Source organism: Pleurodeles waltl, chromosome 10, assembly GCF_031143425.1.
Source record: "Pleurodeles waltl isolate 20211129_DDA chromosome 10, aPleWal1.hap1.20221129, whole genome shotgun sequence".
NCBI classification, from domain to species: domain Eukaryota; kingdom Metazoa; phylum Chordata; class Amphibia; order Caudata; family Salamandridae; genus Pleurodeles; species Pleurodeles waltl.
The window spans coordinates 608792450-608809053 of NC_090449.1; the positions used below are offsets into that span (position 1 = coordinate 608792450).

Here is a 16604-nt window from a genome sequence, read left to right on the forward strand (position 1 = left end):
AGTGTTTGGAGGACATGTTTTCGATCAGGCCAGGGAAAGGGGATGTTTCTCTGGCCGATCAATTCCCATTATTATTCACTAAGGCCGAAGTTCCTTGAAAGGATTTTAATCCGCAACTGGGTTTTATCCACAGAGAGGAAGATGTGGCAGAGGTTGCCAACCCAGACACATTTTGCTCATTAATCACAAGGTAAGTATGAAGACAGATTTTGGTTCTATCCAAAAAAAGGTAGGAGGTCAAAAAAAGAGTATGTAGAGAATTGGAGATTTCTTACAAGGATCCTTGGGTCTTGGATACAGTTCAGGGATTCATAATAGAGTTCAGGTACTACCCGGTACAAACGGTTAAAACCAGACAATTACTGTTACCGAAAGATCTCCAAGGATTGGTTCAGGCAGAGGTGCAGGAGTTGTTAATGAAGGGAACGATAGTGACAGTACCAGAGGAGGAAGTGACTTTCTAAGCACAATTTTTTGAGTCAAGAAAAAGGGCAAGGGCTGGATACCCGTGATACATTTCAGAAATCTATATTAGCATTTGGTTTATCGACATTTCAAGATAGAGGGTATCCATCTATTGAGGGATATTTTGCAGAGGAGCAAGTGGATGGTGAAGTTGGACTTGAAGGTTGCGTACTGCAGCATTCCGATTGCACTTTTCTTCAGTACAGGTAGTAAGGGAACCTTTATCAGTTCACTTGCCCCCCAATTCGTTTGGCATCAACTCCTTGGTGTTTCACCAAGGTGTTGAGGACAGTGGTGGCTTATCTCAGAGAAAGGGGAGTGCATTTGATAATGTAAATTGATGGTTTTTTAATCATGTCTCAGAGTACAGAAGAGTTGAGATATTAACTTCACTTGACTACTGGTCTCCTGGAGTCTCTAGAGCTTCCAATAAATATGGAAAAATCAGTGTTAGATCCCAGCCAGGTGTTGGAGTTTCTAGTATTTCAAGTGAATACAGTACATGTGACTTTGAGTCTACCAGACTAGAAAGTGTTGTAGATAAAGGCGGTGGTCAGGCACGTTCTGAAGAAACAGTCAGTTAACTTGAGGTCTTTAGCAAGAGTAACAAGATTATTCTCTTCTTCAATTCAGGCAGTCTTTCCAGGACCAATTCATTAGAGAGTATTGATTGCAGGGGTGGAAGGCGGAAGGTTTGAGGAAAGGTTTGTGGTATGGAGATCAGGTTCATATTCCAGAGTAAGCACAGGAAGAATTGAATTGGTGGTTGAACAATTTGGATGCCTGCAATTGGCAGGCAATTTCTGGAGTGTGTCCTGATTATGTACAAGAGACAGAGGCAAGCCTTTTTGGCTGAGGTGCTTGTCTAGGTCAACAGGAGACAGGTGGCAGATGGTCACAGGAGGAAGATTTAACATACATAAATGGTTTGAAATTAGAGCAGGTCCTTTTGCTTTGCAGAGTTTTGGGAAGGTGTTAAAAAATTACAATGTTTGATTAAAGATAGACAATGTCTCAGCAGTTCGATATATAAACAAATTAGATGGCAGCAAACTGAAGAGTCTCACTCAGATTGTTGAGGATATTTGGAAATTTTGTCTGGACCAAAAAATAGGATTACAAGCAGAATATTTCCCTGGTCTATCGAATGGAGAAGTGGATTGGAACTCGAGGTATCGCAGCAATTACATTGGTTGTAAGGTGAATGCTCTAGTATTCCAGAGAAGTTGTCAGGTGTGAGGTCCAATGGATGTGGGCCTGTTTGCCTCAAGACTGACCTTTCAGTTACCCCAGTATTACAGTTGGAGGCCAGACCCTTATACAAAGGAAGTGGATCTGTTTCAGCAAAATTGGACATTTATTCAGGGGTATACTTTCCCTCCTTTCGCAATGGTTCAGAGGACATTGTTGATGGTGAGGAGACAGATGTCCAGTGATTGTGGTTACTCCTTTTTGGATACCCCAACCCTTAGTTTCTAGGGTTGTTAGACATGGCATTGAAAGAACCTTTTTTGATTCCGGATTCAGAGGATGTTTTAACAGGGCCAGAAGGAGAGTTACATCCTTTGGTCGTGGGAGGGGCCTGAAGCCTTCTTGTCTGGAAGATTTTAGAGGAGGAACGCAGTTTGCAGGCCTTTCACAGCAAGCTCAGGAATTGCTCAGGGGGGCATGGCCTCCAGGCAATACAGTAGGTATGTTGGTGCTTGGAAAAGGATTTGGATGCCGTGGAGGCTTCTTCCATAGAATTTTTTTTGTCAATGTTGTTTGAGAAGGGCATCAGTTACAGGAGAATAAATTGTTATAGGTTTGCTGTGGCAGCAGGTCACGCTTTAGTAGAATGTTGTCATATAGGGTGAGATTCTTTAATCTGTAGATTGATGAGAGGTATCAAGTTACGCACACCTCCAAAGCCTAGGTATAATTGCTTGTGGGATATGAATGTCTTATTTCAGGTGTTGGAAAGAAGGCCTTTGAATAAGTATTCGTCATTTCGACAATTGTAAGATGGCAACTTTGTTATGTTTAATTTCTTTTAGAAGAGTATCAGATGTTCGGGCATTAGAGGTAAGTGATAGATTTTGTAATCCAGATGGAGTATTGTTTCAGGTTACGAAATGCACAGAAACTATGACTTCTGCTATATTTTATCCAAAATGTGATTACCATTCAAAGTTGTGTGTGGTTCGTTGTTTAAAGGAATATGAGAGAAGGATGGAACAGTTTCAGAAGGATGGAGTAAATAAATTACTGATTTCGTATGGGAAGCCTTATAAACCAGTGAGTTCAGCGACAATAGCTCGTTGGGTGGGAGTTTCTATGTGTGAGTCTGGACTGAATATGCAGACGTTTGGTGAGCAACCAGTCAGCGGTGCAATGGCTACTACAGGTTTTCCACAGGACATTGTTTGAAGGGGAGATCTTGAAAACAGCTGGCTGGTCAAGTGCAGATTTGCTTGCTTGTTTTTATTTGAAACCAATGTAACACGTTTCATCTGTTGTATATCAAAGCTTTGAAAATGCATAATGTTAGCCTTCGGTCTTCACATGAAAGGTAGATTCTCCAAGTTTGTGATGAGAGAATCTGGATTTCATTAAAGACAGAGGCTAGCATTATCCCTCCCTCACTTCCCAGGTAAGGTTATATTGAGGAGAGAATGGATATAAACATCTTAATGGTAGTAATTATGTTTAGAATTTTAGTTGTGAAGATGTTTGTTTTTAAAAAGAACAGTATGTATTGGTGGTATTATTCTTTTCAGATGTGCAATAAGGCTGAGGAGTTTCAGTACACAGGACGTTGTGAAGGTCTTCTGGGCTTGGTTTATTTCTGTTACAGATGTTTTTCTTCTGTTTAAAGTTCTATCTTCAAAGCAGCTTTAAGAGGAAGATGGCTGCTGGTTTGAGTTTTATATAGACTCTGAGGACATTTTGATTCCGGAATTTTAAGTGCTGCAGAGGAATGGCAATAAAAGACTTATGCATAATTTTAGCCTCTGTGTCTTTAATGAAATTCCGATTCTTTCATCAAAACTTGGAGAATCTACATTCTTGTGGGCACTACAATGCCTAGTTGACCGCCTCCTTTGGGAGAAGCCTTTCCGGGGTGAGGCAGGTAGTGGGGGGAGGGTGACCTTCAGGTGGCCGTACACTCCTAGCCCTAACAGGGGTATCCCCAAGATTATGTGGGGCGTGACCAAGAATCACAGGATGCCTCAACAGGGACCAAAGCGATATGCGGTCTTTGGAGCTGTGAGACATGTTTTATTTGTCACTTTATCTCACCTGCTCTTTCTGTACTATACTGCACCCAAATGGGGATGTAAATACGATATGTGCAATTTTGTTTTCAGGTTTGCTGTGTATTTTGCTACATTTTCTATTGTGTATTATTAATTTTTGCAGTGGTTGTTATATCACCTTGCTTCATGTGAAGTAAAGTTGCTACATCCTAGCAACTTTACTTCACATGTGTGGGAAGTGTGAAGTGTGGGAAGAGAGGATTGTACAGTTTGTAAGGGTTGTTGACCCCATTACCACTGCACGAGTGAGCACACTATTTAAAGTTCACCTGCTGCCAGTGGTCCTAGCACTGCTGTAAGTTAGTTGATGTCTTTGTACCAGAGTTTGTACTAATTTTCATCTATATATCAAAATCCCATAACACTATAAAGTGGTGATATTTGAGACTTAGGGCTTGATTTAGATCTTGGCGGAGGGAAATATTCCATCACAAAAGTGAGGGTTATCCTGTCTGCTGTATTACAATCCCATAATCCCCTATGGGGATTGTAATACCGCAGACGGGATATCCGTCATATTTGTGACAGAGTATTCCCTCTGCCAAGACTTAAATCAGGCCCTAAATGTCATAACAAAGTACGGTGTAGCAGCAGCAACATGGCTCTCAGAAGCTTGACAATATATTAATGTAAGGGTGGCCAAATCATTGGAGAGAGGATTGCACATAGCTACCTTGACAGTAGATATTGTACTTTTTGGGAAGCATAGCGTTGAGAAAGTATTAATGTAGTCTCATTGGTTATTTGTTAAAAAAATAATACAAACCATTCTGAAACAAAAATAAACAAGTTAATCCCTGAAATGAATTGGCAGCTGAATGCAGAAGATTTTCTCAATCAAAATATTTTAGGTACCAGATACCCTGACGGGTTCATTTCCAACCTCTCATTACTTCACCAATTCAAAACACCAAGAGCAAATATTTAGAAAAAAAGTAAAACTTCTTGCTTAAGTTCTCTAGCGGAAACATTAATTCTATACTGACAGAATTTTCATATTATATATCTATTATGTCAAATGTTATCATCATTTTCCCTTGCAAGAATGGGTGGTTGACTGGATAAACAATGCTATACCTATAACATATTAGCTATAGGACGAGTGAATACATTTGGTTTGATCCCTGAATCCAACTATACTTTAAGGGTTGAGGACACAAGAAAGCACTATATAGATGAAATTAGACATGATTAAAAACACTTACCAGTCTACTGACTACTTTAATCTTTTCAAGCTGTAGTTCTGGATTTCGAGGCTCCATGGTTTCTAGAGAATTAATAAGGTTTTTGATATGCTCCAGTGCCTATAAAAGTAAAACATACAATGAATTAGAGAAATGCAGAGATCGATACCAAATACAACATCTTAACTGGTACATCCAGCCTATATAATTTGGATTGTTAATTGCACGATGAAGATGCAATAGAGAATGGCACCCTCGTTGAAGGCAGGCATTTAGTCCAAATGTTTTGTTCCTTATGAAGCCGTTTACAAGATCCAATGTCCATATGTTGGTCTCTTTCATCCCAACATGCCATTGTCTCTGGTAAGCATGTGCACACCGTGACCGAAAAGGCTGCCTGCAGCCAAAGAGCATGGTGAATTTTCTGCAGAAAGGACACATGAAACTTGGCCTTGCTCTTAAGGTCTCCAAGATCTGAGATCCCATTAGGGAGTGGTCTTTCGAAATGTTAGTTAAGGGTGGAGAGCAGAAGGTACCAAAGGGCCCATGTGATTAACGTATCAGACAAGCAAGGAGTGCTAAACTAGTACAGCAGCCCGACATCTTTTGCCACAAAATACTCAGACAACCTTCAAGCAGGTTTGGACCCACAGTGACTAACATCAAGGCTACCAAGAGCAGATGTTTCATCAATAGCACACCAGATGTCCTTCCGGAAGGTTTACTCACATAAGAGCCAACCACAGGAATTTTGACTGATTGTTTATTATTCAAGTGAACAAAGTACAATTTCCGGATCATTAATCCATAAGGGGGCAAGCAGGGCATACCACAACCCTATTTAATATCCTATAAACCACCAGGTCACATCCAAAGTTACAGCCCTCTCTCTTACAGGCTTGATGTCACAAAGACTAGGTATCAGTTTAAGAACTGAGTATTTGGAAACAATAAGATAAAGCAAGGGGGTATGGTACTAGTAATCAGCTACGATGCGCTTTTGAGATGGTAAGTAGAAGCAAAAAAGGGAGTGAGAAATTGGAGATAGAGAGTTTGGAGGCTTGGTCTTCATGGAGTATGCCAACTATTTCAAAACAGAAAGCAAACAAAACAAGAATTAGTCAGAATTAAATGAGTGATAATTCCACTGTCCGGAAGTTCTGTGTGGGGTCTGATAAGAGCTGACTGGAGACACTAATATAGCAAATGTTCCTACAGCTAAACTATCTGAAGAGCATACAATAAGTATAAAGTATTTGACAAGGGTCCACTGAAAGGGCAAGGGCAAAGCGTGGCGAATAAACTATACAAAAAAAGGAGAATTGGTCAGAGAACATGAATACTTGTTAAAGTTACAATTTGTTATAGACATTGATCAACAATAGAACCGTCTTCTCATCAGAAACATAATCAATTGTTATTGTGCTCAACAAACACTCAGCTAAATGCATAAAGCAGGAGGGTGGCGTAGGGCATTGGTCCTGAAATGTTAATGCTCAAACATCTATGTCAATGCATTCTTTGGGGACGAATATAGCAAGGACATTACTTGTGCTCTACCTTCTTTGGAAATGGATGCACTTAGGGCTTTGGCCCCAGAAGCAGAAAAGAATTGCCTCCCTTCTGCAAAATCTGTGGCATTTTCTGTATCTCCAATTCCAGGGTTTACTGTTCAAGTTATAAATAGGGAGTATGTATTCGCTGTATTTTTGGTACGACAGTCTTCACGATCCCGGTTATAGCTTAAATGTCTTAAATTGCCTTTCAAAACACCTTTAAGAATATTAATCTATCCCTAATCCCTAATCAAAACAGTAGAGTAAATGCATGAGATTGCAAGGGCACAAACGTAACAAACTCACAACATCTAATCCCACAAGAGAAATGGAAGCACATATTACTCATCAACTGCCTAGGTACATCCAAACGTGCGTTCCAGAACAGAATGCTACACGCCACAAATCGCTTCAATGACTCGTCGGAGTTAGTAAGCACTATTTAAATACAACATTACAATATTATCCAAGTACTTGCCTTGCCAAGGAGGTCTGGCATCAAGGCAAGCTACTGCAGAACCCAAACAAGATGTCCATGTCCTGATACTACCAACATCTTTAAATAAGTAAAGAGCGGGTAGGGCAGATGCAAAAAAAAATAAACCTTATGTGAGAGAGAAAACCTCTTTGCCTAAAAGATGTTTAATGGATACACTGCCCAGCAATGCAAAATGTATTACTTTCTAGAACTGTTGGCATGAACTTACATGCTGGACTTTTTCTGGGCTATGAGAGGAAGGGAGCTGGTGGTGGGTTAGTGTGAGAGTAATAAAGTGATAGAGAAGACAAGCTACTTGATAGTGGAAGAAAGGATGGGGTTTATACCACTAAATCCAAAACAGACAAGAAAAGGAGGAGTGCACAGTCGACAACGTAATCTAATTCTCTACCTTTGCCTGGTAGTTGCAATTAAGACACAACCAAATCATCATCAGGGAGGCCTGATGGTGTATAATGATAAATATCAGTTCAACAGTGTGATAAAAGTAGCACCAGGCAAGTGCAGACTAGGGCACAGTGAATATGGTAGTCAATTTAAAAAAGTGTGAAGGGAAGGAACCCAAAAATAGTAAGATGGAGAATCAAAATCTTCAAGCAATATTTGCTTCTGCTAAACTACCTCTCTAGTGATCCCCAGCAGGGCTTTAGTTTGTGGGGGTTTTTGCTTAAACTTAACCGGTTACTGCTAGAGGCACTAATTGAATGTATTTGCTTTTTGCCTGGATTTGAGATGGTAAGAATATTATCTCCCAGAAGTTACTTGTGCACGAGAGGAGGTGGTGTTCCACCAGTTAGTGCAGCAGAGGCCTACATCTCAATGCACTGTCACGTTTAGCAACATCTTAGGGCCGATTACAACCTTGGCGGATGGGATGCTCCGCCTCAAAGGTGACATATATCCCATCTACCATATTACAAGTTCCATTATATCCGATGGAATTTGTAAAACGGCGGGCGGGATATCCAGCACGTTTGTGACGGAGTATCCCATCCCCTAAGGAAGTAATCAGGCCCTTATTCTCTTGATGCAAGTGAAGAGGTTCTATCACCTCTTGGTGGCCTAACCTTAAAATTAGAGGGTTTCCACGCCTTTCAGCCTGGTGACTGCAAAATTGGGTGAGTGACGTGTATACATTTTATTCATTACTCTCATTTATGAACTCAGAATGACTGTTTAATGGTTTCCAATTGTTGGATTTTCTGAGCTATACATGTGCAGTAACTGTTCTACCCATAACTATAACTCATGATCCACAATTTTAGAAGACAAACTGATATCCTATCAGCTGGGTATCCTACTGAAAGAGTTCAGTGTCAATAATATGAATGAATAAGTCTTAGCAGAAATAAAACACATAATTCAATCTAATCATATGTTTTATCTGGACGGCAAGAATGCAACTCAAATATTTCACTCAGCCAAACAAGAAAATAAATGGGAAAGTTAGCTTGCAATTGGATGTTAGGATCGCGATTTTCTCCCATGCTCCTGAGATTGACTCCTGCCCTCTTAAATGGCCTTTAGAGAGAATGTAACATGAAATGCAGCTCCTTATTTCGTTACTCTTCAAACCTTTCAAGGAAGAGTTAACCTGTGCTGTGGTTCTGTAGAGTTACAATTTTTAGAATTGCAAGGAGGAGTGCTTGGGGAAAAGACAAGGACTATGGGCCTGATTACGACCTAGGTGGAGGGGATTACTCAGTCCCAAATGTGACGCATATCCCGCCCGCTGTATTACAAGTACCATTATATCCTATGGAACTTGTAACGCAGCGGACGGGATATCCGTCACATTTGTGACAGAGTAATCCCCTCCGCCAAGGTCGTAATCAGGCCCTACGTTTAGATTTGGTTATCATTTGACTATTAAGACGGAGTTCATAATTTCTATGATACATGTCCTATCATTGAGAGATCAAGCAAGGTGGTCTTTGAATATTTACCTACTGAGGTCATTCTGAAATGGACCCCTTAATATCTATCACTCACTGTTTTAACAACCACGGGGTGGCAAGATGCAAGACCACCTAAAAAGCTAGATTTCTCATTCTTGTAATACTATTAGATCTTGTACTGCATTTCTTCTATTCTCTGCTGTAAATATTCCTCAGCACAATTATGAAAAGCCAAGCATGTGCCTTTCCCATAACTCTGCAACAATTTAAAAACATTTTCACCTAAAACCTATTGACATCAACAGATAAAATGTGTGAAGAGATGAAAATGAAAACTTAGGCCCTCATTATGAGTACGGCGGGCGGTCCAAGCCACCCGCCGAACTCATCCTTCCGAAAGACCTCCAGTGCAGTCATAAACCCACAGGCCCTATTGTGCGTTCACCTCAGGCCCGTCGGCCCTTCGCGCAACAGTGCCTTTACATTGCCGCCGGCTCCCAATGTTGCGATGCGGCAGGTACAGCAGCACTCGTCGCATATTCCACTGCCTGTAATTTGGGCGACGGAGCTGTGCATGGGGAGTGCCAAGTGCATGGGCAGTGCAGGGGCCCCAGGGACCCCCGAGTCACCCATTCCATCAGCCTTTCCCTAGCGGTGTGAACACCCATGAAAAGGCTGTCGGAAGGGGTCTCATAATCCCCAAAGTGGTGCTGCATGCAGCACCAACCATGAGGATTACAAACGCCAAACGCCAGATTCATAATGAGGGCCTAAGTCTGGAGAGCAATGACAACCTCCGAAATAGTTTGAAACTTTATAAAGGTATCGGGGTAAAGCGGCTAAATTGTGGGACTGAGACAGCTGAAAAGTTCAGCCGAGTTGCTGTGGGCTCTGCAAATGTTTTCCAGCACCTGTCCAGGGTGAGTGAAGTACCGCAACCTGGCGAGAGAGGTTGCTAACTGAGCAATCAAGTGAGTGGTTTGTGCAAGCACAACAGAGGTGCTGAGCAGAGCAGCTTGACTTGGCATCTTCTCAACCTGCACCTCCATTCTGCTCACCATCACGTGGCCTTTTTTCAGAACCAGAAGCTGCAGCAATATAACACAGCTCCAACACCTCTAAGACACTAGAAAATTGATCTCCTACAAACATAAAAGGCGGAGAATGCAGAGAGGTCAATTCAAACCCAGTGAAACAAATAATTCTGCCACATAACTGCAGTACAGTGAACCATCTACGAGGAATTAGGAGCTGCAATAGTCTATGCCATGGCAAGCAGATGGTCAATGCAAATATCAGGGAGCTTGAATTGCTGCAACAAAACACCTGAGAGTGGCAGTTAAGTAGCATGCCTTTTTACCTGCATACTTACTTTTTTGGTTGTCCACCCACTCCCTATCTGCAATGCCACTTAGGTATTAGAATTTTCTCCTTTTTCCTTACAGGGCCAATCAGACATTAGGGTCACATGAGGACAGTTTGTGGGGAGGTTAAAGGTATGGCAAAGACCAAATTTCACAAAATAGTGACATCTTGAAGCTATTGATCTGAACTCATAAACCTCATTAAATAAGTTTCCCTTAGGGGCCACATTAGTCATGGTGAAATAATGACAGTAACCTGGCAATACCCTAGTAAAGGAGAAACATTGTATAACGTATTGTCACAGTTGCTGTTTTTGAAGAAACTCTACAGCCCACATTCAGGACCAATATAGTCAAAGAGCAGTGGCAGACACTGCCTTGACACTTTAAGATACCCTCAATCTATTACACTTGTACATTGGTTGCCACCCTCGACCTGAAGCACCAGGTGCTTGGTAACATGAATGGTGTGAGGGTGATGGAATAGACATGGACATTTTGGGGAGAAAATAGAGCTGGCACAGGAACTACCAAGGCAAAAGGAAGGGCTCCCTAAAAAAAAGAGGACCTTATGAAGTGTAATGAGAGCTATAAGGGCAAACAATTGCTTGAGACCTAGTTTCACAGTCTCTCTGAAACTCTTGACTGCTGCACAACCCCACAAGGTGGAGATGGGAATGGATTTGTGGGCAGTAATATAAAGAAGTTACACCTTCAGGCTCGACTGTCCCAAGCCCATGGCATCCAGCGGTCCATCAATGTAACCACAACAGGGGTGCCACCAGTCAAGTGAATGTAGAAAAATACGGGAAAGCAAATCACCATGCACTGAATGAATAATCCTAAAACAAATTATTTGGACCAGAGCTGTAGGAGGCCAGGTCTCCTTAGGAGTACCTAAGGAGCCTGGCATGAGTTATCTGCCCAAAAAGCAGTATGTTAAATTAAGGAGAGAACAAGGCAAAGCAAAGAAGTTAAGGGCAACATGTACAGCACATGGAGAAAATAAGGAGTACCAATGTGGTACTTACGTTCTGCAAGTAGATGTATTAATCCCAATTATTAGGCAAGAGAATTCAATCAATCAATCAAAAAGGATATTTAGAGCACAGCTAATCACCCACAAGGGTATCCAGGCGCTAAGAACATAGCTGCTAAGGGTTTTAATTGTACAGCCAAGTATTGAGTCTTTTCCTGGATTCCAGAACAGATGAGGTCCGTCGATGAAGGGGTAGGTTGTTCCAGGATTTTGCCATGAGGTAGGAAAAGGAGCGTTCTCCACTGCTGCTTTGGCCATTGCATGGTGTGTCTACTAGGAAGAAGGAAGCAGAACGCAGGTTTCTTGAGGGTTGGTGGAAGTTCAGAGGTGGTTAACTTATGTTGGTCCTTGATTGCGAAGAGCCTTGTAGGTGTGGATCAGCATCTTACATTGTCATCTCTTCTGAATGGGGAGTCAGTGGAAGTTCTTGAGGTGGGGGTGGTGTGGGTCCGTTTGGTGATATCAAGGATCAGTCTGGCTGCTGAATTCTGTATGGTCTGTAGTCTTTTTAAGAGATGTGTGGTGATTCCTAGGTACAGTGTGTTGCTGTAGTCCATCTGGCTGGTGACTACAGCTTGAGGGACAGTTCTTTCGTCCGTGTTGAGTTTTAGGCAGTTATTCATCCAGTCGGCGATGTCCATCATGCACTTGCAGAAGTTGGCCTTCACGGTAGAGTGGTCTTCTGATAGTGAGAGGATGAGCTAGGTATTGGTTGCCTAGGATTTGATGTTCATTCTGTGGGTTCTGACAATGTTGGCCAAGGGGATCATACCAATGCTGAACAGTGTAGGGCTGAGGTACGAACCTTGTGGAATACCACAGATGATGTTATTGGGTTCCGGGGATGAAAGGTGGTAGGCGGATTCTGTGGGTTCATCCAGTAGGGAAGGATGCAATCTATTTGAGGGTGTCTCCTTGGATCCCAATGTGATGAAGCCTCTTAACAAGTGTGTCTTAGGATAAAGTGTTGAATGCTGCTGAGAGGTCGAGGAGGATCAGGGCTACCGTTTCCCCCATGTCCACGAGGGTTATGAGGTAATCTGTGGGAGTGATCAGGGCGCTTTCCATGCTGTGGAATCTGGAATGGGAGGGGCCCAGAAGAATATTGATCTCCAGATGGTCTGTGAGTTGGCGGTTGATGGTCTTTTCGAGGTCTTTGGTGGGAAATGGGACCATTGAGATCGGACAGTAGTTCTTGACTTTGCTATTGTCAGCGGAAGGTTTCTTGAGAAGGGGTTTTACTTCTGCGTGTTTCCATACTTTGGCAAAGGTGGCCGGTGTTATGGATAAGTTTAAGATGGTGGTGAGCCCGCTGTTGATCATCTTGCTGCCGAGGTTGAAAATGTGCTGGGGACAGGGATCCGTGTATGCTACTGAGTGGATGGAGTTCATGATGGCTGTGGTGTTTTGTACGGTGAGGTGATCCCAGGCAGTGAACAGGTGGTCGGATACAGCACTGGGGTTTGTATGCATAGAAGCAAGGAGGTTGAGATTTTTGGCAGCAGTGGGTTGGGGTTTAAAGTTTTGTAGATGGTAGAGATATTGTTGTGAAAGATGTCCGCCAGGGTGTCACAGAGTTCCTCAGAAGGGATGATGATGTTTTCGGTGGCAGAGGGGTTAGAGAATTCCCTGACGATGTTGAAGAGTTCTTTGCTGTGGTAAGAGCTGGCATTCTTCTAGCTGGCCAGGGCACTCCTCTTTGTCTCTTTGAGTAGTTGGTGGTACTGGTTGAGGGATGAATTGAAGGTGGCTCTGTCTGTGGGCTCCTTGCTGGTGTGCTATTTCTTTTCTAGTCACTTGCAGTTGTGTTTCACGGTTCTCAGTTCTGTGCTGTGCCAAATGGCCTGTTTGGTGGGTCTCTTAACTTTGATGGGCTTGACAGAGGCAACTCAGCACAATTGGTAATCCAGGCGGTGAAGTGCTTGACAGACTGTTCTAGGTTGATTACGGTGTCAAGAGTGAGAGGTACTGAGGGCGTCAGTCCACTGGCTCTCTGATACTTTGTTCCAGCTGCGGTGTGAGGTGCTAACAGGCTTGGTGGTGGTGCCACAGGATCCTGTGGTGGTGAAGTGGACAATGGCGTGGTCTGTCCATGTGATCTCGGTGACAGGGCTGTATTTGACTCTGCTGATGGCCATGAAGATGGGGTCGAACGTTTGTCCTGCGTAGTGTGTGGGGTCTATGACTAGTTGGGTCAGGCTGATGCTGTTCATGCCTTTGAGGAGGTTGTCAGTGTTGGCATTGTTGAGGTAATTGAGGTGAAAATTGAGGTCTCTGAGGTAGATGTAGTGTTTGGATTCAATGGTGAGCAGGGATTCGAATTTGGGGATGGTGTTGCAGAAAATGTGGCATGGCCCTGGACGTCTGTAGAGGAGGGTACCTCTGACAGTGGTTTTGACACTGATTTGTAGTTGGAAATTGAGGTGTTCCATGAGTGGGGTGGTACTGTCTGTGGCGATTGTGCAGTGGATGGTTTCTTTGTGGATGACTGTGATTCTCCGAAGCAGTCATGGTTGGTTGCTCGGCATGATGGTGATTGTGTATGCGGGTTCTACGGTGTTGCAGAAGAGACAGTGCCAGCAGGTAAAAGGTCCTACCATTGATCGTGGAGAAGTGGAGCAGCTATTGTTGTTGCCGAGTCTGTGGTCCAGGGCTTACAGCTTGCTGGTGGTGTATTGGGGTGTAGTGGGAGAACCAGGGTTCCTAGCACTGGGTGTGGTCCAGGCATGGACGGGCACAGACAGGTTTGCTTTTGGTGCTCCTTTTGCACGCCAGCGGCACACCCGCTGCATGTGCTCGATGTGCGGCTATGATGCGGCCTCCATTAAGTAGGTCCTGGGAGAAGCACTAGGAGGCAGTGGGACGAGCCTGAGAGGGAAGGAAGCAGGAGAGAGGCAGTGTGGGAAAAAGCTGCAGTAAAAATGGTGGGAAAGCAAGCGGGGAAGAAACAACAGAAATTTACAAAGGCAGTACAAAACTAAACAAGTTGGACAACATTAAACAAAGAAGAGTTAAACAAGTTTGAGTGCAGTAACACAATAACAAAGTGAAGAACTCAGTAAATATGGAGGCAGGAAGTGGGGAGCTGTCACAAAGCCCTACTCAACAGTGCTGTGCTCTGCATCCCTTACGTAGGTCCTGGGGGGCGAGAGGGGCATTGGGAAGCAGTGGGTGGGTCTTAAAGGGTGGAAATCAGGATGGATATGTGGTGGGAAAAAGCAGCAGGAAAAATGTCTGGAAAGCGAACGGATGGAGAAACAACAGATATTAACAAAGGCAGTACAAAATTAAACAAGTTCAACAAGATTAAACAGGATGAGTTAAACAAGCTGAACATCGAAAATTGCTGAGGAATACATCAACTTCATTGTAAGGTCTAGCATGCCTGCAGCTCTGTCTTTTGAGCGGATTGTCGCTGTCACAATGGCTGATAAGGACATGGTGGCCCCTGGAAACATTGTTTCAGCACAATCATGGAGACAGAGTGTTCAACCTCTATGTCTGTCATCAAATAAGGCATTGTGCTAAGAGGATTCCGGTTTGTCATACCTGTGATTCTCAGACAGCAAGTCATTGAACTTGCCCATGAAGGACATTGTGGCATTATAGCAGGTAAGAGGGCATTGAGAGATCGAGAATGGTTCCCTCAACTGGATGACAAAGCCGAAAAGAAGTATAAGTAGTGTCACTTATGCAACTGCCTGTCTCCCACCATGATCCATGATCCACTAACCTTGTCCGATCTTCCATGCATACGTGGGAGAGAATTGCTGTCCACTTTTATTTGGACCCATAACAAACGGACACCATCTCATGGTAGTCATCAATGAATATTCCCAGCTTCCACTGGTGGAGGATATGCCATTGACAGCTCAAGGCTAGACGACATATTTGCAGTGTGGAACATACCAAACCCTCTCAAATCAATGGGAATGGTCTGCCATTCAACAGCAAGGAGTTTTAGGGGTTTTTGAAAAGACTAAATGTTAAGCATCAGAAGAGCTCACCTTTGTGGCCCCAAGCAAACGGTGTTGTAGAACGACTTATGGGGACCCTGAAATGAGTGATCCAACGTGCCTTGATGGAGGGCATTGAGCTGCCTCAAGCATTGTGCCAAGCCCTCCATGCCTATCAGTCAACTCCTCATTCTACCACTGGTGACAGTCCTGCCACCCTGATTTTCAGGAGAGCTATAAGAACCAAATTACCCCTATGGACTTCTGAGTGAACTCTGAAAGATGATGAGGTACGTGCTACTGACACTGCTTGGAAATGTCAGATGAAGACATATGCCAACAAACGTCGCCAGACTCGGGAGAATGTGTTCAATATGGGTGACTGGGTTATAGTCAAACAAAATTGGAAACTAAAAACTGTTCCTCACTTTGATGATGAACCTCTGAAAGTTGTGCAGAAACAAGGGACATATAGTAAAAGCACACCGAACTGACAGATATATCACAAGCGACTCATCCCGCTTCAGACATCTGTCGAGGCAATCATCGCTCCCTTCAAGCCCAGAAGAAGCTGTAACACCTGAAAGCCCTGATCAGACGTGAGGCACTGTATCCTCGGGGTCCACTCTGGGTGCAGCTCAACTACCTCATGTCGCTCGGTCTTGCCAAACTGTGCTGACACCCAGGTGGCTGATCGAAGAACTGTAATGCTGCTATTTGTTCATGTCTCTTTGCGTCGTTTTGTTTAACAAAGAGGGAGATGTAGAGTCTTTGGACTGTGAGCATTAAGACCAATGGCCAAGGGTCGGACTAAAGGAAAAGGATTATGGAATCAGTCTGAGGGGTTTTAAGGTGTGGTCTTTAAAGGTTACAGGATTTTGAGAAGTTAGTTGCATGTTATATGCTGAAGAATAAAGAGGTTAAATATGAGCTCTGTGTGTGGCATGTTCTTGTGCATGCTCCTGAGATAGGGAGAATGCAACATGCTTCACATAGAGAAATACATGAAAATGCTCATAGCCCATATTACAGCTACACTTTCTCTTTCAGGCTGGGAATAGGCAGGTTCTGTGTCAGACAAGCTTCGACTGGCGTACGCCACAATGGATCTCTGAGCATTTGTATCCACTATGCTGAGCAAGGATCGCTCCCAGCCCACAGAGTTTGCGACAACAGTGATATCAGTGTGGAGTTTAGGAAAAAAGTAAGCCATCTCAGTCGCATTTTCAATCGTGTTTTATACTCTTAAAACTGTGGTCACATTCAGTGGACCATCTGAATTGAACATTCCCCTTTGTCAGGTCTCACAAAGTGCCATTGCCAACCAGAAACCAGTACCCACCC

General features: G+C 43.3%; 1 protein-coding gene across 2 annotated transcripts in view; it reads right to left on the reverse strand.

Moving 5' to 3' along the window:
* Positions 1 to 16604, reverse strand: part of TTC21A (tetratricopeptide repeat domain 21A) — a 391729-nt gene that overhangs the window by 285734 nt on the left and 89391 nt on the right. For both annotated transcript variants that reach the window (XM_069211078.1, XM_069211079.1), the window contains exon 8: positions 4970 to 5068. In XM_069211078.1, coding sequence (XP_069067179.1) covers positions 4970 to 5068 — 99 coding nt within the window. The remainder of the gene's footprint in view (positions 1 to 4969; positions 5069 to 16604) is intronic.